We start from the raw sequence: 18,387 nt of genomic DNA, 5'->3' as shown, positions 1-18,387 counted from the left end.
TATAATTATAATTAAGTTATTTAGGATTTTACCTTTAGGATTTAGAAATTGTGTTTAATATTAAGTAAAAAAATCAAAATGAAAATAATTTAATTGTTCATAGAGTATACCGGATAAAAAGTAAGAGATAACAATCTGATACATCCTGTGAACATCTAATTTTTTTTTATTTAATTTTTTTATATTTAATATTATAACCCAACCCTTAAATTCTAAAGAAAAAAAAACTTAAGTAGTTTAACCTAAGTAAAATAAATAAATAAAATATAAATAATACTACTGTTCCATTCGAAAGTGATCTAAACTCTTTTGCCATACAGCAGTACACCACACACACAACTAGATGTACAGGATGTCAGATTCTTTTATATATATATATATATATATATATAAAGGTGATGGAAAATATAATAAAGATGGAATGTAGCTCTGAAATCACGCAACAATACTCGGATAATTGGGAGAGAATGTGCATGGGCAAACAAATAAGAAAATTATAGCAAGGTCAGCGATGATATAATAATACATATGATCGATGACTATCAATAGCTTATCTAGCAAAAATATTTTTATAATTAACCTAACTAACAGTGAGAGTCACCGATGATATATGGTGTCCAGATAGACAGGAATGTTAGTTGATCATGAAAAATGTCATTCGTCAAAAAAATTCTAGAAAGCGAATTATGAGATTATCAAGTTGTTCAGGTTGCTATCGTGACATGCTTAATCACAATCAGCTATCCAAACATGCATGCAAATAGGGCTGTTTACATAAGTTGTAGGACAGTAATTATATATGTTTAATTATAATTATTTTTAAATATTAATTTTGTAAGTACTAGATATACAAATTATAATACAAATATTATTAAATTCTAGAGCCGCGATTTATGACTGAGATTCAATTTGTCAACGCCTTCTAGTATGTGGCTAGATTGAGCCTACCTTCTTTGACTAGTTAGTGACCCAAAATTCCTCTAGAACCACTATCCCACTAGCAAATATTAACTCCCTTATATATATATATATATATATATATATATATATATATATATATATATATATATATATATATACAGGTCTGATATCCTGTTGCCCCCGCGCGATCCCGCTGCACGATCAGCCGACCTTTCGTCATTCATTGCCGCCGTTCGTCGCCATCCGATCACCGCCGATCGCCATCCCGGGCTCGTTGGAAGCGCAACTCGATGGCGCACACACCGGCATCGGATTCCAGCTAGATTGGATCGGAATTCGACCGGAATTCCGACCGAAACAGAGCAGACAGACATTGGCGGCGATTTCGTCGGAATCCGGCCGAATCGGGGCCGGACTCCGGCCGCGGTCGACGCGCCGGCGCCGAGCGCTTCGACCGCGGCCGGATTCCGGCCCCGATTCGGCCGGAATCCGGTCGAAATCGCCGGCAAACACTGGCATCCGTAGGATTTTTTATTTTGTTTTGACTTGCAATTAAATCATTTAGAATTTAGACTTTAAGATTTAGAGATTGGATTATAATATTAAGAATAAAAAAAATAATATGAAAAAATTTTAATTAATCACAAAGTGTGCATGGTAATTAAAAAGTATAGGATAACAATTTAACACACATGTAAATAATTAATTTTTAATTTTAATTTTTTTAATATTGAATAATATAATTCAACTCTTAAACTTTAAATTATAAATGACTGAATGGTAAATTTAAAAAATAATTAAAAAATTCCTACAGACGCAATCACGCATAATCACGTACTGTGCTTGGCACATATATGATTCCTTCATCAGTTCACACTTAAGTTTGATATAAGTCATTAGTCAACGCAATGTGACTGGCAGTTGTCTATCACCCATCACCAACTTAATTTCTATAACCTTCAATGGAGGGCTGGAGCAAAACTAATCAGCGCACACCACGATTCCTATAAATAAGAGCTCGCTTCCTTCCACCTCGCCACCCATTCCAATATCGAGCAAGCTCAGAGAAGCAACAATGGCTTCTTGTGGGAGATCAAAAATGGCGGCGTTAGCGTCCATAGCTGTTTATTCCTGCATGGCTCTCTGCCTTATGAGCGCTGCAGTAGCAGCTCAGCTCCGAGTTGGCTTCTACTCCAACACCTGCCCCAATGCCGAAACTCTCATCAGGCAAACCTTCAATGACTCTGTCCGGCAGACTGACGACATCGGCGCTGACCTTCTCCGGATGCATTTTCACGACTGCTTTGTCAGAGTCAGTATATCGATTGCATATCTATCTATCGAAGCTTCGTTGCCGTGTCTGAATGTTATACTTAAGTTACTGATCGTATTCAATTGACGGAGCAGGGTTGCGATGGATCGATTCTCATCGCTTCGGCGAACGGGAACACGGCGGAGAAGGACGCCGAGATAAACCAAACCATCGAGGAAGAAGCATTCCAAGTCGTCGATAATGCAAAGGCCAGCCTGGAAGCTGCCTGCCCCGGCGTCGTCTCCTGCGCGGACATTCTCGCTTTCATTGCCCGAGACAGCGTTGCACACGTAAGTATATATAATTAAAGCATTTGCTAGCTCGAACAATCTCTTGATGTTTAAATGTATATATATTTTGGAGAGTAAAGGATTAATGTCATGTGCGATTGCAGTATGGAGGAGGTTTCTACGATGTTCCTGCTGGAAGAAGAGACGGGAGGATTTCGATAGCAAGCGACACGTCGGAGCTCCCTGGTTCCGATCTCCGACTCAGTCAACTCACCCAAATCTTCGCCCGGAAAGGGTTGACCCAATCCGAGATGATCACCCTCTCAGGTATTGATTAGTCGCTAATAATTGTATGATTTGAAGAATTAATATTATATTGTTTTGAATACTTTTGTATATGTTGGTCAGGAGCACACACCATTGGCATCGCTCACTGCTCTGCCTTCGCCGGAAGGCTGTATAACTTCAGCAGCAGCTCCGGAGTCGACCCGACGCTGGACGCGGCGTACGCGGCTCAGCTGCAGCAGCAATGCCCGACGGCGGGGAGCAACACCGAGGTGCCGATGGACCCGCCGAGCGAGCTCGGGTTCGACAACAGCTACTACCAGGGCATCTTGAGGAACAGGGGGCTGTTCACGTCGGACCAGACGCTGGTGTCGACGCCGGCGGCGGCGGCGCAGGTGAACCTGTTCGCGCGCAACTCGGCCGTCTTCACGAGGAGATTTGCGGCGGCGATGGTGAGGATGGGCAGCATCGGCGTGTTGACCGGGAGCAACGGAGAGATACGCACCAACTGCAGAGTGCCCAACTGAATCGATCGAGTTGACTTTATATATATATATATATATATATATATGATTAAAAATGTCAAAGTTGTGTGTCTTATATAATTCGACGAGAGCTGTCTCCATTATCTTCATATGAATAAAAATGTCAAAGTGACAACAGTAATTTACATTGATATGCATTGGGGCTAAAGGCAGATAATCGACTAGTTCATAATGAACTGCTGTCTGCTGCGACCTTAAACACCAATCGATGGCTTAAAAAGATTGTGTGACAGTTCTCAATCTTCCATTACAGAGCACACAGAGCACTTAGTATTGAGCAACTGGTTCACCTAAAAGAAAACCTAATATTGTAGAAATAATACGTCTAAAATGATGCTTTTAATACGACACATCGAAGCGTCTAGTATTGAAAAACAAGTGCATTAAAACACCCCCGGAAACTCAAGTGCAATATATACGACTACTCCACGGCAGAATTCTGAGAAGTGAGAATAATTTACCTTTTTGAATGAACTGAGTTTCTACTACTGAAGGGCATCCTTCAGTTGCTATTCCTCCTCTGAAGAACTATCAGATAAAACTTTCTCCGCACCAACCTCTGCTGAAGGCTCCTGCAGTGTGCAGAAGAGGAAGATATCAATATGCATTCTGAGAGACCAAGCAAAATTTTTTAACAATTTTGTTAATTTGATTGCGAATATTAAAATCTATATTGATTCGAAAATATTTTAAAAAATAAAAAAATAGAAGATACTTTCAAAAATATTATTAAATTAAAAACTTCAACTTTAATATCATCTAAAATAATTATTTAAATAAATACATCCTCTTGCATCAATCTTCTCATATTGAAAAAAATTTTATATGATAATACAGGATACAATCTATTAACAGCTGTTGCACTTGTGTTGATAAATCAATATGAAAATTTTGGAATACATTTGCTTTGCCAAGTAGCTGTTCCAATCTACGGTTAGTGGTTGCCAAGAACCGATCGACCATTCTCCACACTGTCATTTGAATAGAACTGGGTCAGATCCCTAACGTCCTCATCAGCTATGTTAAGATCAATATTTAGCAACAGACTCTTCTTTCCAGCACCATCAGATGGAGGATATCTACTGGTACGCAGTTCTGAAGTGGTTCAACATGCTGACTTCCATCCAACTGGACTCCAATAAAATACTGAAATACTTCCCTCTTTTGATCACGGATGGGTTGCAAGTGAAAAAGATTCTAGAACTTTTTTCTGGTTTTTGTGTGATTTATCAACTGTACAATTACATCCTTTGGCTATCAATAGCTAGCCTCTCTTATTTTCCTCACAGTAGCTGGAGTTTCAAGGTCTTGGAGAAACCTGCAATTTCCTCCCAAAATTTCTTCATGGCAGTATTCTGTCAGTTCTAGGAAACTGTCTGATGCAAATATAATAGGATTATCAGGAAGCCTTGGATCAGTGATGACAAAGTTCTTCTCAATACGTTCTAGGGTTGTGGCAAGATCAATGCCCAGTCTAATCTCCTTTTTTCTTTCTACATTATCAAAACTCTCGGGTCTTTCACATCATCACTTTCCATCAATAGTTCTTCCTCCATAATAGCTACATCATGCTCATTTTTTTCAATGTTTCCATGGCCTAAGCCAATAAGTCCCATGAAGGACTTTGTAGGGTCAGGCAATTCAGAATTTTTTTGCATTGAGAATCTTGTTTCACCACGTGAATTGTGCCTAACTGAAGTGGTATTTTTCTGATTTTCTCCTTGCAGGATGGCACAGGTTGTCCACAACCTTCAGATTTCCTCATATGAGTGTAATTTCTTGATTCAGAGAGTACAGTTGGGTCCTTTAGAGCCATTACTAAATCAGAAACTGAACTGCATGCTCTATCTTTGTGCCTAGCATCATAACGAATCAAAGACTCTGGTAATCCATTGGGCCGTTCCATTGTTTCCTTAGATCCTTCTGTGTACTTGCGAACTTCCACTTGCATCCCAATGAACTTGAGACTTGAGAGTGTTTCCTTCGTCATCTTTGAAGGGAGCAATAGTCAAAAGATTCCAAAATGGTGTACCATCCTTCTTGTAATTCAATATACTGTCAAGTTTTGTCAAGGTATCTGGATAACTCATGGGAAAAACAAAGAACAAGAAAACCAGCGAACTGATGAGGAAGACAAGCTTCAAACAAAACAAGATTCTCCCCTCCAAAACAGAGTAACTGGTAGCCTATTTAACCACCTTACAAAATGACCTTTCGAGTTCCCTAAGTCTCGAGATAGACAAACTAATTTAACACAAACATAAAAAGACTCTTCAACATTAATGCAAGTGGACTAAACGTTAATCATGCAGCCAGCAAGGTGGATATTCCAACACATCCCCTATCCTCCATGTTTGGCTGCATCCAGGAACCTTAATGATTTGAGGCCAATCCTATCTCGATGATGAATAAACAAGGTTTTCCGAAGTGCTTTTGTCAGCATATCAGCCTTTTGATTTTCGGTAGGGACATGTATGAGCTGAATTTCTTTGTCCTTGACGGCTTCACGGAGTGCATGGTAACGAACTTTGATATGTTTTGCTCGACTAAAATGAGTAGGATCCTTTTCAATTGCTATGGCAGCTTGGTTGTCAATCATCAAAGGAGTTGCTGCTTCTGGTGCGAAACCAATGTCTGATAGCAATTGTCGAATCCATGTACATTGATTTCTAGCGAGAGCTGCCGCAATGTATTCTGCTTCCGGCGTTGATTGCGCCACAACATCTTGTTTCTTTGTGCTCCAGGAGAAAGGAGCTTTGTTGAGGTAAAAGATGTAACCAGAAGTACTTTTTGCATCCTCTGCCCCGGCATAGTCACTGTCCGAGTAACCTTCTAAACTTGTGAAGCTTTCGTTGTTGTCTGTTGCAGGGAAAAACAGGCCCAAGTCCATTGTGCCTTTTACATACCTAAGAGCTCGTTTAGCAGCTGCCAAATGTGCTGAGGTTGGTTGACTCATGTAGCGTGAGAGAAGATTCACCAGAAAACTCAGATCAGGTCTGGTATGGGACAAATATATCAGACTTCCCACAATACCTCTATAAATAGCAGCATCAAGGTTTTTATTTCCTGTAACAGGGGTTATTGCTCCTTTGTAGTCAGTAGGACAAACAACTGGATTGACTTCATTCATCCCGTATTTATGCAGTAGATCCATGCAATACTTGGTTTGTCCTACAAATATTCCAACTCCCTTCTTTTGATGAACTTCCATTCCCAAAAAATATGTCATTAACCCCAAATCTGTCATCTGGAACTCCTTCATGACTGAATCTTTAAAACCTGTAATCAGAGACGGGCTGCTGGCAGTAATAAGCAAATCGTCAACATAAACAGAAACCAACAAAACCTGGGTTTCACTTCTTTTCACATACAGCGAGTAATCGGCATAGCTTCGAGTGAAACCACTTGCTGTCAAATATCCATCAATGCAGTCATTCCATGCGCGTGGCGCTTGTTTTAAGCCATACAAGGCTTTCTTCAGGCGATAAACTTTGTTTTCTTGTCCATCAACTATAAAACCTTCTGGTTGGTATATATACACTTCTTCCTCCAACACTCCATTCAAAAATGCCGTCTTGACGTCCATATGATGTACCTCCCAATCCTGGGCTGCTGCCAAAGCTAAGATCATCTTGATTGTGTCCAACCTGGCCACTGGTGCAAACACTTCATTGTAGTCGATTCCTTGTTTTTGAGCGTACCCTTTTGCCACAAGTCTAGCTTTAAACTTGTTAATACTCCCATCTGAATTTCTCTTGGTTTTGTAAATCCATTTGACCCCTACAACACTTTTTCCAACTGGTCTGTCCACAAGTTCCCATGTATTGTTTTGCTCGATAGAGTTTAATTCTTCTCCCATAGCAAGCCACCATTTTTCATCCTTTGCTGCTTCAGAAAAGGTGGATGGATCTGCATCTAATTGAGCAATATTAGTCTGGGCATATATGTCAGCCAGGCTTCGGGTTTTTATTGGGGTAGCTGAAACATTTTCACCATCAGAATTCTCATCAGAAATTTCATTTTCAATATCACCAGGAATACCTGGTGTTGATTCCGCATCGTGGAGATCAGGGGGTTCACCATTTCCTGCTTGATCTTCATTTTGAACAATTTCTGGAGCAGATGGTGTGGTCACCTGTTCATTCATCATGGGCCAGGAGGGAGTGGTTTGCTCCTTTGTCGCCTCTTGATCTGTTTTAGACAGAGCATCAGAAACTATAACACTAGAATTTTTAATACAATTTTCAGTCCAATCCCACTCTTTGTCCTCCTCAAAAACTATATCTCTACTAATGATAATTTTTTCCTCAACTGGATCAAACACCCGATACCCCCTTATCCCAGAGCAGTAACCAACAAGAATCCCAATCTTAGACTTCTCATCTAATTTGGTTCTTTTCTCATCAGGAACATGCACATGGCAAATACTACCATAAACACGTAAGTGATTCAAAGATAATTTTTCATCATGCCACATTTCATAAGCTGTTATTCCATCCAACATCTTTGAAGGTAAAGAATTTAACAAATACACAGCAGTGGCAGCTGCTTCAGCCCAACATTTTTTGGAAAGATTTTTTTCAAAAAGCAAGCACCTTGTCATCTCAATAATCGTCCTATTTTTCCGTTCACTAACCCCATTTTGCTGCGGTGTGTATGGAGCAGTGTAAAGATGAGTGATACCTTCTAATTTGCAGTAGTTGTGGAGCATGGTGGAAATGTACTCGCCGCCATTATCAGAACGCAATGCCTTTATCTTCCTTTCAGCTTGCCTTTCTGCAGCAGCTTTAAACATTTTGAATACATTGAATGTCTCAGATTTGTTCTTCATGAAATATATCCAACAGTAACGTGTGAAATCATCAATAAAGATAATAAAATACTTACTTCCACTCCAAGATTCATCTTTAATTGGACCACAGATGTCAGTATGAATCAAATCCAATTTGTTCTTAGCTCTTGAAAAATTCTGTTTGAATGGAAGCCTGGTCTGCTTCCCTCTTTGACACGTTGGGCAGCAACTTTCCACAAATTCAATGTTTGGAACATGCTTGGCCATCCCATTTTTTTGTAATAATCTCAGATTTTTTATTCCATAGTGACCAAGACGACTGTGCCAGAGTTGAGATTCTGCAGAGAATACCATTGAAATTTCAGGTTGAAACGGATGAGTGTTGAAGATAAAAAAATTATTTGGCTGTAGCTCAGCATGAAGAACTGAGTGATTTCTTGGGTCTGTGATGTAGAGGTGAAGTCCTCGAACCAAGACTTCTATTTTTTGCCTCAGGATTTGCCCAAAACTCAGCAGATTTTGGGTTAAACCAGGTGCATAGTAGACATCGTCCACGATCATGGGTGTCTTCCCTCTAGATAAGTATATGCTGCCAACACCCAACACTGGAGTGGTGTGCCCTGTAGCTGACCTCACAGCTCTTCCTTCTTGAGTTCTAAAATTGAAGAGTAACGATCTGTCACAACACATGTGGTGAGAACACCCACTGTCAAGAATCCAACCTTTTATCGATTGTGTAGTAGTTTCATCAACAGAGTATGTTATTTCCACAAAATCAGGTGAGGCTTCAGTGCAGAATGCTATTTCTAAGTTGTATTTTTCGTCAAACAAAGCAAGCTCCACCAAGTTTGCTTGTTCTTTCGCCCGATTTTTGTGTATACAGACTCTTTCAACATGCCCTGTTTCCCCGCAACCTTTGCAAATAGCTTCAGGATGGTAGAAACAGAATTGAGCTCGGTGGTTTGTCTTCTTACAGTGGGGGCAAGGTTCGTAGATTTCTCTGCGATTTCCCCCTTTTTTCAGCAGATTTTGTTGCACATAACCTCCCTGGCTTGGAGCCTGCAAATTTGATGCTCCTCTGCTGATTGCTAAATTACTGAGATCGAGATTCTCTGCAGACAATAAGACTTCGGTTTTCTGGTGCACATCCTCAACCTCTGGGGGTCTGATTTGCATTCGTTTTTCAGAAGCCTGCAAAGCACCAATAAGTTCTAGAAAAGTAATTTGTTTCAGTTTGTCAGTTTCTTCTAAGGCGCACAACTTTGCCTCAAATTTATTCGGGAGACTCATAATCGCCTTTTCTACAACCTTTTCTTCAGGTAATTCCCCACCAAGAGCCCGAATCTCATTCACTATCTCGATTGTACGGTCATAGTAATCTTGAACAGTCTCCTTGCAACTCATTCGATTTGCTTCAAAATCTGAGATACGATTTCGAATCTGAATTTTTCGAATCTGATCACCACCTTCATGAATGGCCTTCAAACGATCAAATATCTTCTTTGGTGTGTTGCAGTTTGCAATTTTGGTAAACATACTCTCAGTTAGAGCATCATGCAAAAGGGAAACAGCTTTGTGTTTGTTGATGGTGTGATTTTTGTAGCGAAGTTTATCCTCCGTTGCATCTTCTCCGGGCACCGGCAGGTCTTCTTCTTCTACTGTATACCACAAATCCTGAGCACGCATGTAAGACTCGATCTTGATAATCCATGAGAAATAATTCTTCCCATCCAAAACAGGTGGGCCTTTGTTGAAAGACATTTTGAAAAATTGTTGAAAATATTTGAAGAAAACTGATTAAATAAGAAAAGGCACAGGTATTAGGAATCGATGAGCTCTGATACCATATCAAGTTTTGTCATGGTATCTGGATAACTCATGGGAAAAGCAAAGAACAAGAAAGCAAACGAACTGATGAGGAAGACAAGCTTCAAACAAAACAAGGTTCTCCCCTCTCAAAACAGAGTAACTGGTAGCCTATTTAACCACCTTACAAAATGACCTTTCGGGTTCCCTAAGTCTCGAGATAGACAAACTAATTTAAAACAAACATAAAAAGACTCTTCAACATTAATGCAAGTGGACTAAACGTTAATCATGCAGCCAGCAAGGTGGATATTCCAACATGGAAGTCAGATTAGATTGGTAGGTCGAACCAACACGGCAAGTCAGAAAGTCAGATCAGACCAGCTCGGCTATATTAGTTTGACAGTCCGGTCAAGCGTGACCCAAACAAATGGTGACTCAACAATATAACTGGGTTGGCTCGGGTTGGGGTTGCATTGGCACGTCACCTTGAGCAGGTCAAACACTGACAGTATCACGTTCGGAGCCACATAGTGCCCGACATCAGAACTAGTGCTCAGAAATAGATTCGGAGACTTCAAAGTCTAGTACTCGGAGATTAGACTCAGAGGTAAATTATAATAATCGATTAGTGCTCAAGAAAGAAGGACGAGCTGGTAAGCAATACGTAACACATACAATTAATTAATGACGAATGTTATCCATTATAAAACGAGAGGAGATCTTTAGAGGGGAGGCATTGTTAATAGAAAAGTATAGACTGCCGGTGACCGTTGTAGAATTAAAGGAGAATGTTAATGTTATAATTAGTGTCGTTACTAGTAAACTATAAAGAAAATCGATAATACAGGGACAAGCTATCCTCACTCTCACAAGATCATTTATGTCGTTCTATTATTTCCTATTTTTAAAATCTCACTTAAGCATCAAAAGCGTTAACGTACTGAGGCAGGAAATTAATTAACGTACGTGGTGATGTGCGATGGACAACTGCCCCCCAACTGCCCCATTAGATCGACTCAATCCTCTGGAGCTTGATATGTGCGTGCATGGACATCAACTAATCAAGAAAGGTTGGCTTATAGTTAGTTGCTTATGTTAGGCATCTGGATTGGCCGCCGTATGCGCTTCCCGATTTACCTTGGTGGTCGGTGGAAAATTTCCGTGGAATCGGACCAGCCACCCTCAAGAATTGAGTCCATGAGACTGACTGGGATTTATCATTTTTTTATAGTTAGTTGTTTATGAATCTATTAAAATTAATGATTTCTGGGGTTTGCGTATTATTAGAGAAAAAAAAATGATAATCCCAGTAGCCACATCTCTGGGAGTGATCAGCCCGGTCCCACGGAGTTTCCCACCGACCACCAGGTAAATCGGGAAGCGCAAACGACGGTCAATCCAGATGCCCAGCATCCTTTGATTGTGTTTCCCATCAAGGAAAATTCCTACAAATATGCCGTAGCTGGGGATCGAATCGCGGGTCCCTGAGTTACAATCCGAATGTCCCTACCGTTGCACCATTGCCCCGGGGACGTATTAGAGAGAAAGTAGGTAGAGATATTGGATCAAAATTAATGATGAAGTCAATTTATATAATTAATACATATCTAACCCAATAAAACCTCTACTTTTTCGTACCAAAAAAGTCACCACTTTAATTATTTTTTTCTGACTTGAGACAAAGCAAGTCAAAATTAATATTAATTAAGGCACATGCATGAATTAAGATAGAGGTGTAAACCGGGGCAATCCTACTTGTATGACTTTATCAGTTTGGGTTGTCTCTAACTCTACCTAGACACGAACAGGTAAATCTGACAAGTTGGATTGAGAGAGTTCGACCCACACAAGCTCTAGGGCCGGCAACTCAAGTTGTGTCACCTAATAATACTTATGACGATTTAAACATTGAAGATGCCTAGCCGGGATAAGTACTGACGCCAATACATGTCAATCTATACAAATCAAACCAATCACATGAGAAAACTTCTTCATCAATGTCCAATGAGATAGTAAATTTCCACCTAATACTTTAAATATTATTTTTGTGCATATTATATATATAATTATAATATAAATGTTATTAAATTGTAGAGCCGACGTTTATAATATTTGTCACATCGTTGACATTTCAGCATGTGGTTCGATCGAGACTATCTTCTTAATTTGACTAGTTAAACCCATGCACAATCCTCCACACCAACACTCATGATTAATTTATTTAGTCAAGAGGATGAGGATGGACAAAAGGGGCACATGAACTATGCTATCCACGAGCCGAGAATATAGATAAAATCCGACAAAAATAATCAAATCCATTATCATTCTACTAATTATAGATTTAGTAAATAAAATAAAATCTAAATTCCATTCCTGTAGAACGACTATTCCACTAGCCAATCATTAAGTGTCTCGAAGAGTTGCGTCCGGGAACAGCACTGCAGCAAAGGTGATAATGCAGTCAAGTTGATAACGTTGACCCGAGCTTTTTTTTTTTCGTCGGCGCCATCGTGGAGTTAAATTTAATCACGACTTTTTATGTCAACCTTATAATGAGACGAAGAGAGTAAATAAATACTTTTTAAGTCAACCTCATAATAAGATGAAGAGAGCAAGAAAATGAATTTTGCAGGAATCCATCTTGAACTTGTCCAATGCAACAACTTTACCATCCAAATATTATATTCAGTTATACACCAATATACAACTCTGTTACTTAAATAACAACTCAATTATGTCCTCGGAGACGTCCCGAACAAGTCATGCACGAAGCTGCACGTAATGTGGCTGGCAGTTACGTTCAATGGTCCATGGGCTGCCGCAAAGTTAATCAGTGCACACCACGAATCCTATAAATAGGGGCTCGCTTCCTTCACCTTGCCACCCATTGGCTCAGAGAAGCAATAATGGCTCCTTGTGGGAGATCAACAATGGCGGCGTTAGCGTCCGTAGCTGTTTATTCCTGCATGGTTCTCTGCCTGATGAGCGCTGCAGTAGCAGCTCAGCTCAGAGTGGGCTTCTACTCCCAAACCTGCCCTACCGCCGAAACCCTCATCAGGCAAACCTTCAATGACGCTGTCCAGCAGACTGACGACATCGGCGCTGACCTTCTCCGGATGCATTTCCACGACTGCTTTGTCAGAGTCAGTATATCGATTGCATATCGATCGAAGCTTCGTTACCATGTCTGAATGTTACTTAAGTTTCTGATCGTATTCAATTGACGGAGCAGGGCTGCGATGGATCGGTTCTCATCGCTTCGGCGAACGGAACACGGCGGAGAAGGACGCCGAGGTAAACCAAACCATCGAGGAAGAAGCATTCCAAGTCGTCGATAATGCAAAGGCCAGACTGGAAAAGCCGCCTGCCCCGGCGTCGTCTCCTGCGCGGACATTCTCGCTTTTTTTGCCCGAGACAGCGTTGCACACGTAAGGATGATATGATTAAAGCATTTGCTGGCTAGCTCGAACAATCTCTCGATGTTAAATGATATATATTTTGGAGAGTAAAGGATTAATGTAATGTGCGATTGCAGTATGGAGGACATTTCTACGATCTTCCTGCAGGAAGAAGAGACGGGAGAATTTCGAGGGCAAGCGAGAGCATGTCGGAGCTCCCTTCTCCTAATCTCCGACTCGGTCAACTCACTGAAAGTCTTCGCCGGGAAAGGGTTGACCCAATACGAGATGATCACCCTCTCAGGTATTGATTAGTCGCTAATAATTGTATAATTTGAAGAATTAATATTATATTATTTGACTAATTTTGTATATGCTTGTTCAGGAGCGCACACCATTGGCGTCGTCACCGCCCTGCCTTCACCAGCAGGCTGTATAACTTCAGCAGCAGCTCCGGAGTCGACCCGACGCTGGACCCGGCGTACGCGGCTCAGCTGCAGCAGCAATGCCCGACGGCGGAGAGCAACACCGAGGTGCCGATGGACCCGCCGAGCGAACTTGGGTTCGACAACAGCTACTACCAGGGCATCTTGAGGCACAGGGGGCTGTTCACGTCGGACCAGACGCTGGTGTCGAAGCCGGCGGCAGCGGCGCAGGTGACCCTGTTTGCGCTCAACTCAGCCGTCTTCAAGAGTAAATTTTCGGCGGCGATGGTGAGGATGGGCAGCATCGGCGTGCTGACCGGGACCCACGGAGAGATACGCACCAACTGCAGAGTGCCCAACTCAATCGAATTGGGGTTATCTTCCTTTATATGAATACAAATTCAAAGCCCCGGGGTGTGGCTCCGGTGTGGTACCGTAATATAATATTTAAAAGAATAAATAGATATAATTTTATCTCACCATTTGGTGGGCTTGTTTGTAATATGCAGATTTATACCATTCCAGAACAAATCCATTAAATGGTTAATTACAGATTTGTGTTGTCGAATGTGGATTTATATGTGTAGAACTTGTTAAGTAATATGTTGATAATGGAATCAGGTCCATTGTTATATAAAGGGCGTGGTCTCTGTAGGAATTGAGTAATTCGAGATCTCTATGTTATCCATTGATGAGGAGAGTAGTACAATATAATGTCATCGCCCAAATCCCTACGCAAGATCCATACCTTCTACTTCTTAGTACGATCACAAAAGATTAAATTATTGATATATTCATCGAGCTATTATCTAAATAATGCTTTACTAAGTTGACATTCAAACTCATTATTCAGACACTTCCATTGAGTTTGTTGAGGAATAATAACATCAAAGAAAACAATTTCAATCAATCAAGATTTATCAGCATCATTGGCACGAATGAATAGCAAAAAATAACATCAAAGACACAAATTTGACTTTACGCAACACGCAATTAAGCTATCGGTAGCGCACATCGCGTGCTGCATAACTCTAAGCTGTTAAAATTTATAATACATCCGCAGCGCACGGGGCGCGCGCTGTGAAAAGGTGCATCCACAGCGTGCGGCCCACGCGCTGCGGAAAGGTGCAATTTTCCGCAGCACGCGCCCCGCGCGCTGCGGAAAGGTGCATCCGCAGCACGTGGGCCGCGCGCTATGGAAAAGTGCAATTTTCCGCAGCACACGCTCCACGCGCTGCGGATAATTATATTTTTAAAATACAATAGATCTATATACATGTATATAAAATCAGAGCTCAAACAATTATAATCTAACACACAAATACCACATACAAATATCATACAAAATTATAATATCACATTCATAATTATAAAATCAGAGCTCAAACAATTATAATATATATCAGAGATGCACATCAACATTTAGTTAGACAAAACAATCCAAACTAGTAACAAAAATTCATCTTTACTACAAAAAATATATGGTCAAATCATTAGCATCTATATCAATCAGACAAAACTATAAACATTGATGCCCAAGCGACTATGCTTCCTATTGCATCCTCGAGAAAAAACATCTCTTCGTTTGGTTGAATTAGCTCCAATTTCTCCACGAAAACTCTATCAATCCAGACTTTCCAATAAGATCCACCAAGAAGAACGTAATGTGCTTTTGTTTTTGGATCCGTGGATGCAATTCGACCTTCTGCAACAACTCCATCAACAGACCAATGAAGCAACCATTGACGTCGATGTCATTTGAGTGTAGTTGTCTCATCAATCTCTTCCTCATTCTTCTCAATTGTCCGACCATGGGATGAACCCTTCAAGTCAAACCTTTTATGTATTTGATACTCGGAGCAGAACACATTACCCATAACAACAAACCGGACCTGCTTTCATCAAATAGAAATGCAGCATAAGGTCAGAGAATTACCAACGGATGCATAATTATTTGTAAAAAAAGAAACTATGACAAAGGAATATATTGGTTAGTAGAAAATACAGTGTTTAATGAAAACCTTTTGACCGCCGATAAGCTTCACGCAATGCACTCTGTAGAATCGTGTCACCAGTGACTTCTCATGCTGGCATACATGTTGGAAATAACTGGGCAACATCCTGATGAGTACCTAGAGTAGACTAGCCATCAACATTCATACAAAATGAGCTCTTGTTACTAACGATGAGCTCCTCTTGTTTTATACCATACTCTTCTTTCAAGCAATCGAACACGGCTTCTATGTCGTTATATGTATTGAACTCAGATGGCTTTTGCAAGGATAACAAGCAACAAGAAAGAAAGTTCGACTCATGATACCATGTTTTGCACAAAAGGTATAAGTTAACTAAAGATAGCATATAAAAGGGGATAATTGTGCTTCTTATGACCTTTCCAATGCTTACCTTCCCTGTAGATGCTCCACAACCTGAGTAATTGTAACTGCAAAATGAAGATCATAGAATAGATCAGATTGTGAGACTTTGTAGTCGAAATGCGAGTTTAGAACTAATGCGAGCAGGATTATATTTCAGATTCATCAAAGGAAGATAGTAGACTGGAATTGTTTTACTTCAGGAAACTATCTCAGAAACCTAGGGTTTGCAGCATCAACATTCAACCTTTTTCAGTTCAATCTCTTAGAAAATTTCCTAATCAATGATCAAATAATGTGGCATTTGCCTAAAAGACAATTTTTGGCTTAAAAATGCAATCTTGGAGGCAAAAATAAAGAAGGAACCTAGGGTTTGCAACATCAAAATTCAATCTTTTCAGCTCAATTTGGTAGGAAAAAAAAATCCTAATCGATGGCTAAATCACTAGAGGAAACAATTTTTTGCTTGCGAATGCGAGCTTGGGGACAAAATAAGGTGATCACAGAGTAGGGAAATGGAAGAATATAGGGTTTGCAACATCAAAATTCAACCTTTTTCATAGAAAAATCCTTAATCAGTGGCCAAATCATGTAATACTTCCCTGGAAGAAACAATCTTTTGGCTAAAAATGCAATCTTGGGGACAAATTGCGGAGACCGATTAGAGAGGAGGAGGAGAAACTGGCTTTGCCCTAGCTACCTCATAATGTTGACGCGGAGGTGGGCACGGAGCTCGTGGAAGAGGTCAAGCATCTGGCCGAGGTCGGCGGCGTTGTCGTGGGAGTAGAGGAGCGTGAAGCGGGCGGCGGGGTGGCGCCAGAAGGTGGTCACCACCCGGTTCCTGGCCTTGGTCTCCACCACGTGCACCTCCACGTTCTTCTCCGGCGACAGCCCCGATAGGCGCAACCTCCCCTCCCCGCTGGCACTGCCCCCCTCCCGGAACACCTCGTAAGTGACTGGCTCCGGCGGCAAAACGCAAACCGCGCCGCCACCGACGACGTCACGTTCCCCATCACCCCTTGAACCTCACCTCCTCTCCTGTCTTCTTCTAAAAATCCCACCTTTGGTCAAATTGACGGCCAAAAATCTTACCTGTGAAATAGGTTTATGGTGTTTAGGGTTTTATTTAAGATTTTAATGAATTAAAATAATATAAATCTATTAACAGCCTATATTTATGCGCGCTGTTAATAATACTTTTTTAACAGTATATATTAAATACAAAATATAAAATATTATCCACAGCATCGTACTTAATTAGGCGCGCCATAAAAATTATTATTAACAGCACACTATAATTATGCGCTGCTGTGGAAAATCAAATTTATTGTAATATTTATCATATTCATTGTTACGATTATTAACTTGTATAAACAAGCTTTTGACTATAATAATAAGATCATCCAGAAATAATTATTCTCTATTCTTTTCTCCTTTGTTTTAACAGTGAGCAAGTTGATTGAGAGGGATTTTGAAGAAGAAAATACTACGAGTATAGATAGGAGGAATAGGAAGGCAAAGTTCCCTTCAAACTGACCAACAAAGAAAGTAACAGTTTAAGAAGTGGGATGTTGAGGGCGATCAGGAGGCTTATGAAGCATCAACTTGATTTGCTCAGCGGTGTACTCATTGCTGTGGACGGCTAAGGAATGAGTCAAGTTTAGTTTGATTTCAGTGATTTCAAACCAGGTAGGAGAGGCAGAAGGGTTTTTAGTTTTCAGATGGGAAGATGAGGCCATGAGGACAAGCTTACTGGGTGAGGAAGACAAACAGTTGTTGAGGGAAAGATGAGGGTTGGAGGCTGGCCAAAGAGCTGTGAAAGAGGAGAACAGCTAGGGTTCATCTATTTGAGAGGAGAAGACGAGCGTATGGGGAAGAATAAACGATGCTCTTGGGCGTGGATCTCAAGGAGATCAAAGGGCAAACATTTATAAGAAGGGAGCATGAATAACTGGGAAGCGGAATCATGATTGGGTTCGGATTCTCAATGCAAATAAGTCCATTAAACACGCGCCTGTTTAGATTCTGATCGGACTCAAATTTGCAGGCACGAGTAAAATTGCTAAGCCCGTGACCATATATATATTGATCGGATTCGGATTTTGCAACAGAGGAGTTTTAAATGAGTACATCGTTCATATTCTACAGTTAGACTTAGTTCGTAATGTACCGTTTGATTGACATATTGACATAAAGGTAACTAATGATACTTCATAATAACCTTCAATTATTAATGATGAAAAGTCCAGCCTCATAAAGGAAAGGAAGAGTGGGTTCATACTTAGGTTTAACGTA

General features: G+C 40.6%; 1 protein-coding gene, 2 long non-coding RNA genes and 1 pseudogene across 4 annotated transcripts; 3 read left to right on the top strand and 1 right to left on the bottom strand.

Annotated features, from left to right (window-relative positions):
- The first annotated feature begins 1,979 nt into the window (after nt 1-1,979).
- Nucleotides 1,980-3,275, top strand: LOC141838685 (peroxidase 5-like). The gene is made up of 4 exons (XM_074726232.1): nt 1,980-2,233; nt 2,329-2,523; nt 2,628-2,790; nt 2,872-3,275. The coding sequence occupies exons 1-4, from the start codon at nt 1,997-1,999 to the stop codon at nt 3,273-3,275; spliced, it is 999 nt and encodes a 332-aa protein (XP_074582333.1). The 5' UTR covers nt 1,980-1,996.
- A 5,421-nt stretch (nt 3,276-8,696) lies between these two features.
- Nucleotides 8,697-9,668, top strand: LOC141837818 (uncharacterized). 2 transcript variants are annotated; one of them, XR_012602575.1, is made up of 3 exons: nt 8,697-8,864; nt 8,969-9,071; nt 9,204-9,668. It is a non-coding gene; the product is annotated as an uncharacterized LOC141837818 (long non-coding RNA). The 2 variants fall into 2 exon arrangements; XR_012602574.1 differs by having other exon boundaries at nt 8,969-9,304; nt 9,405-9,668.
- Nucleotides 9,669-12,791: 3,123 nt separating this feature from the next.
- On the top strand, nt 12,792-14,110 carry LOC141841664 (peroxidase 5-like; annotated as a pseudogene).
- Nucleotides 14,111-15,163: 1,053 nt separating this feature from the next.
- On the bottom strand, nt 15,164-15,841 carry LOC141837959 (uncharacterized). The gene is made up of 2 exons (XR_012602605.1): nt 15,739-15,841; nt 15,164-15,609 (listed from the first exon to the last, which is right to left on the bottom strand). It is a non-coding gene; the product is annotated as an uncharacterized LOC141837959 (long non-coding RNA).
- Nucleotides 15,842-18,387: the final 2,546 nt, after the last annotated feature.

Source organism: Curcuma longa, chromosome 11, assembly GCF_044706935.1.
Source record: "Curcuma longa cultivar G26 ecotype Majalengka, Jawa Barat chromosome 11, ITB_CL_G26_1.1, whole genome shotgun sequence".
Lineage (NCBI taxonomy): Eukaryota > Viridiplantae > Streptophyta > Magnoliopsida > Zingiberales > Zingiberaceae > Curcuma > Curcuma longa.
The sequence above is the reverse complement of the archived record's forward strand: the minus strand, read 5'-3'. Positions and strand labels throughout refer to the sequence as shown.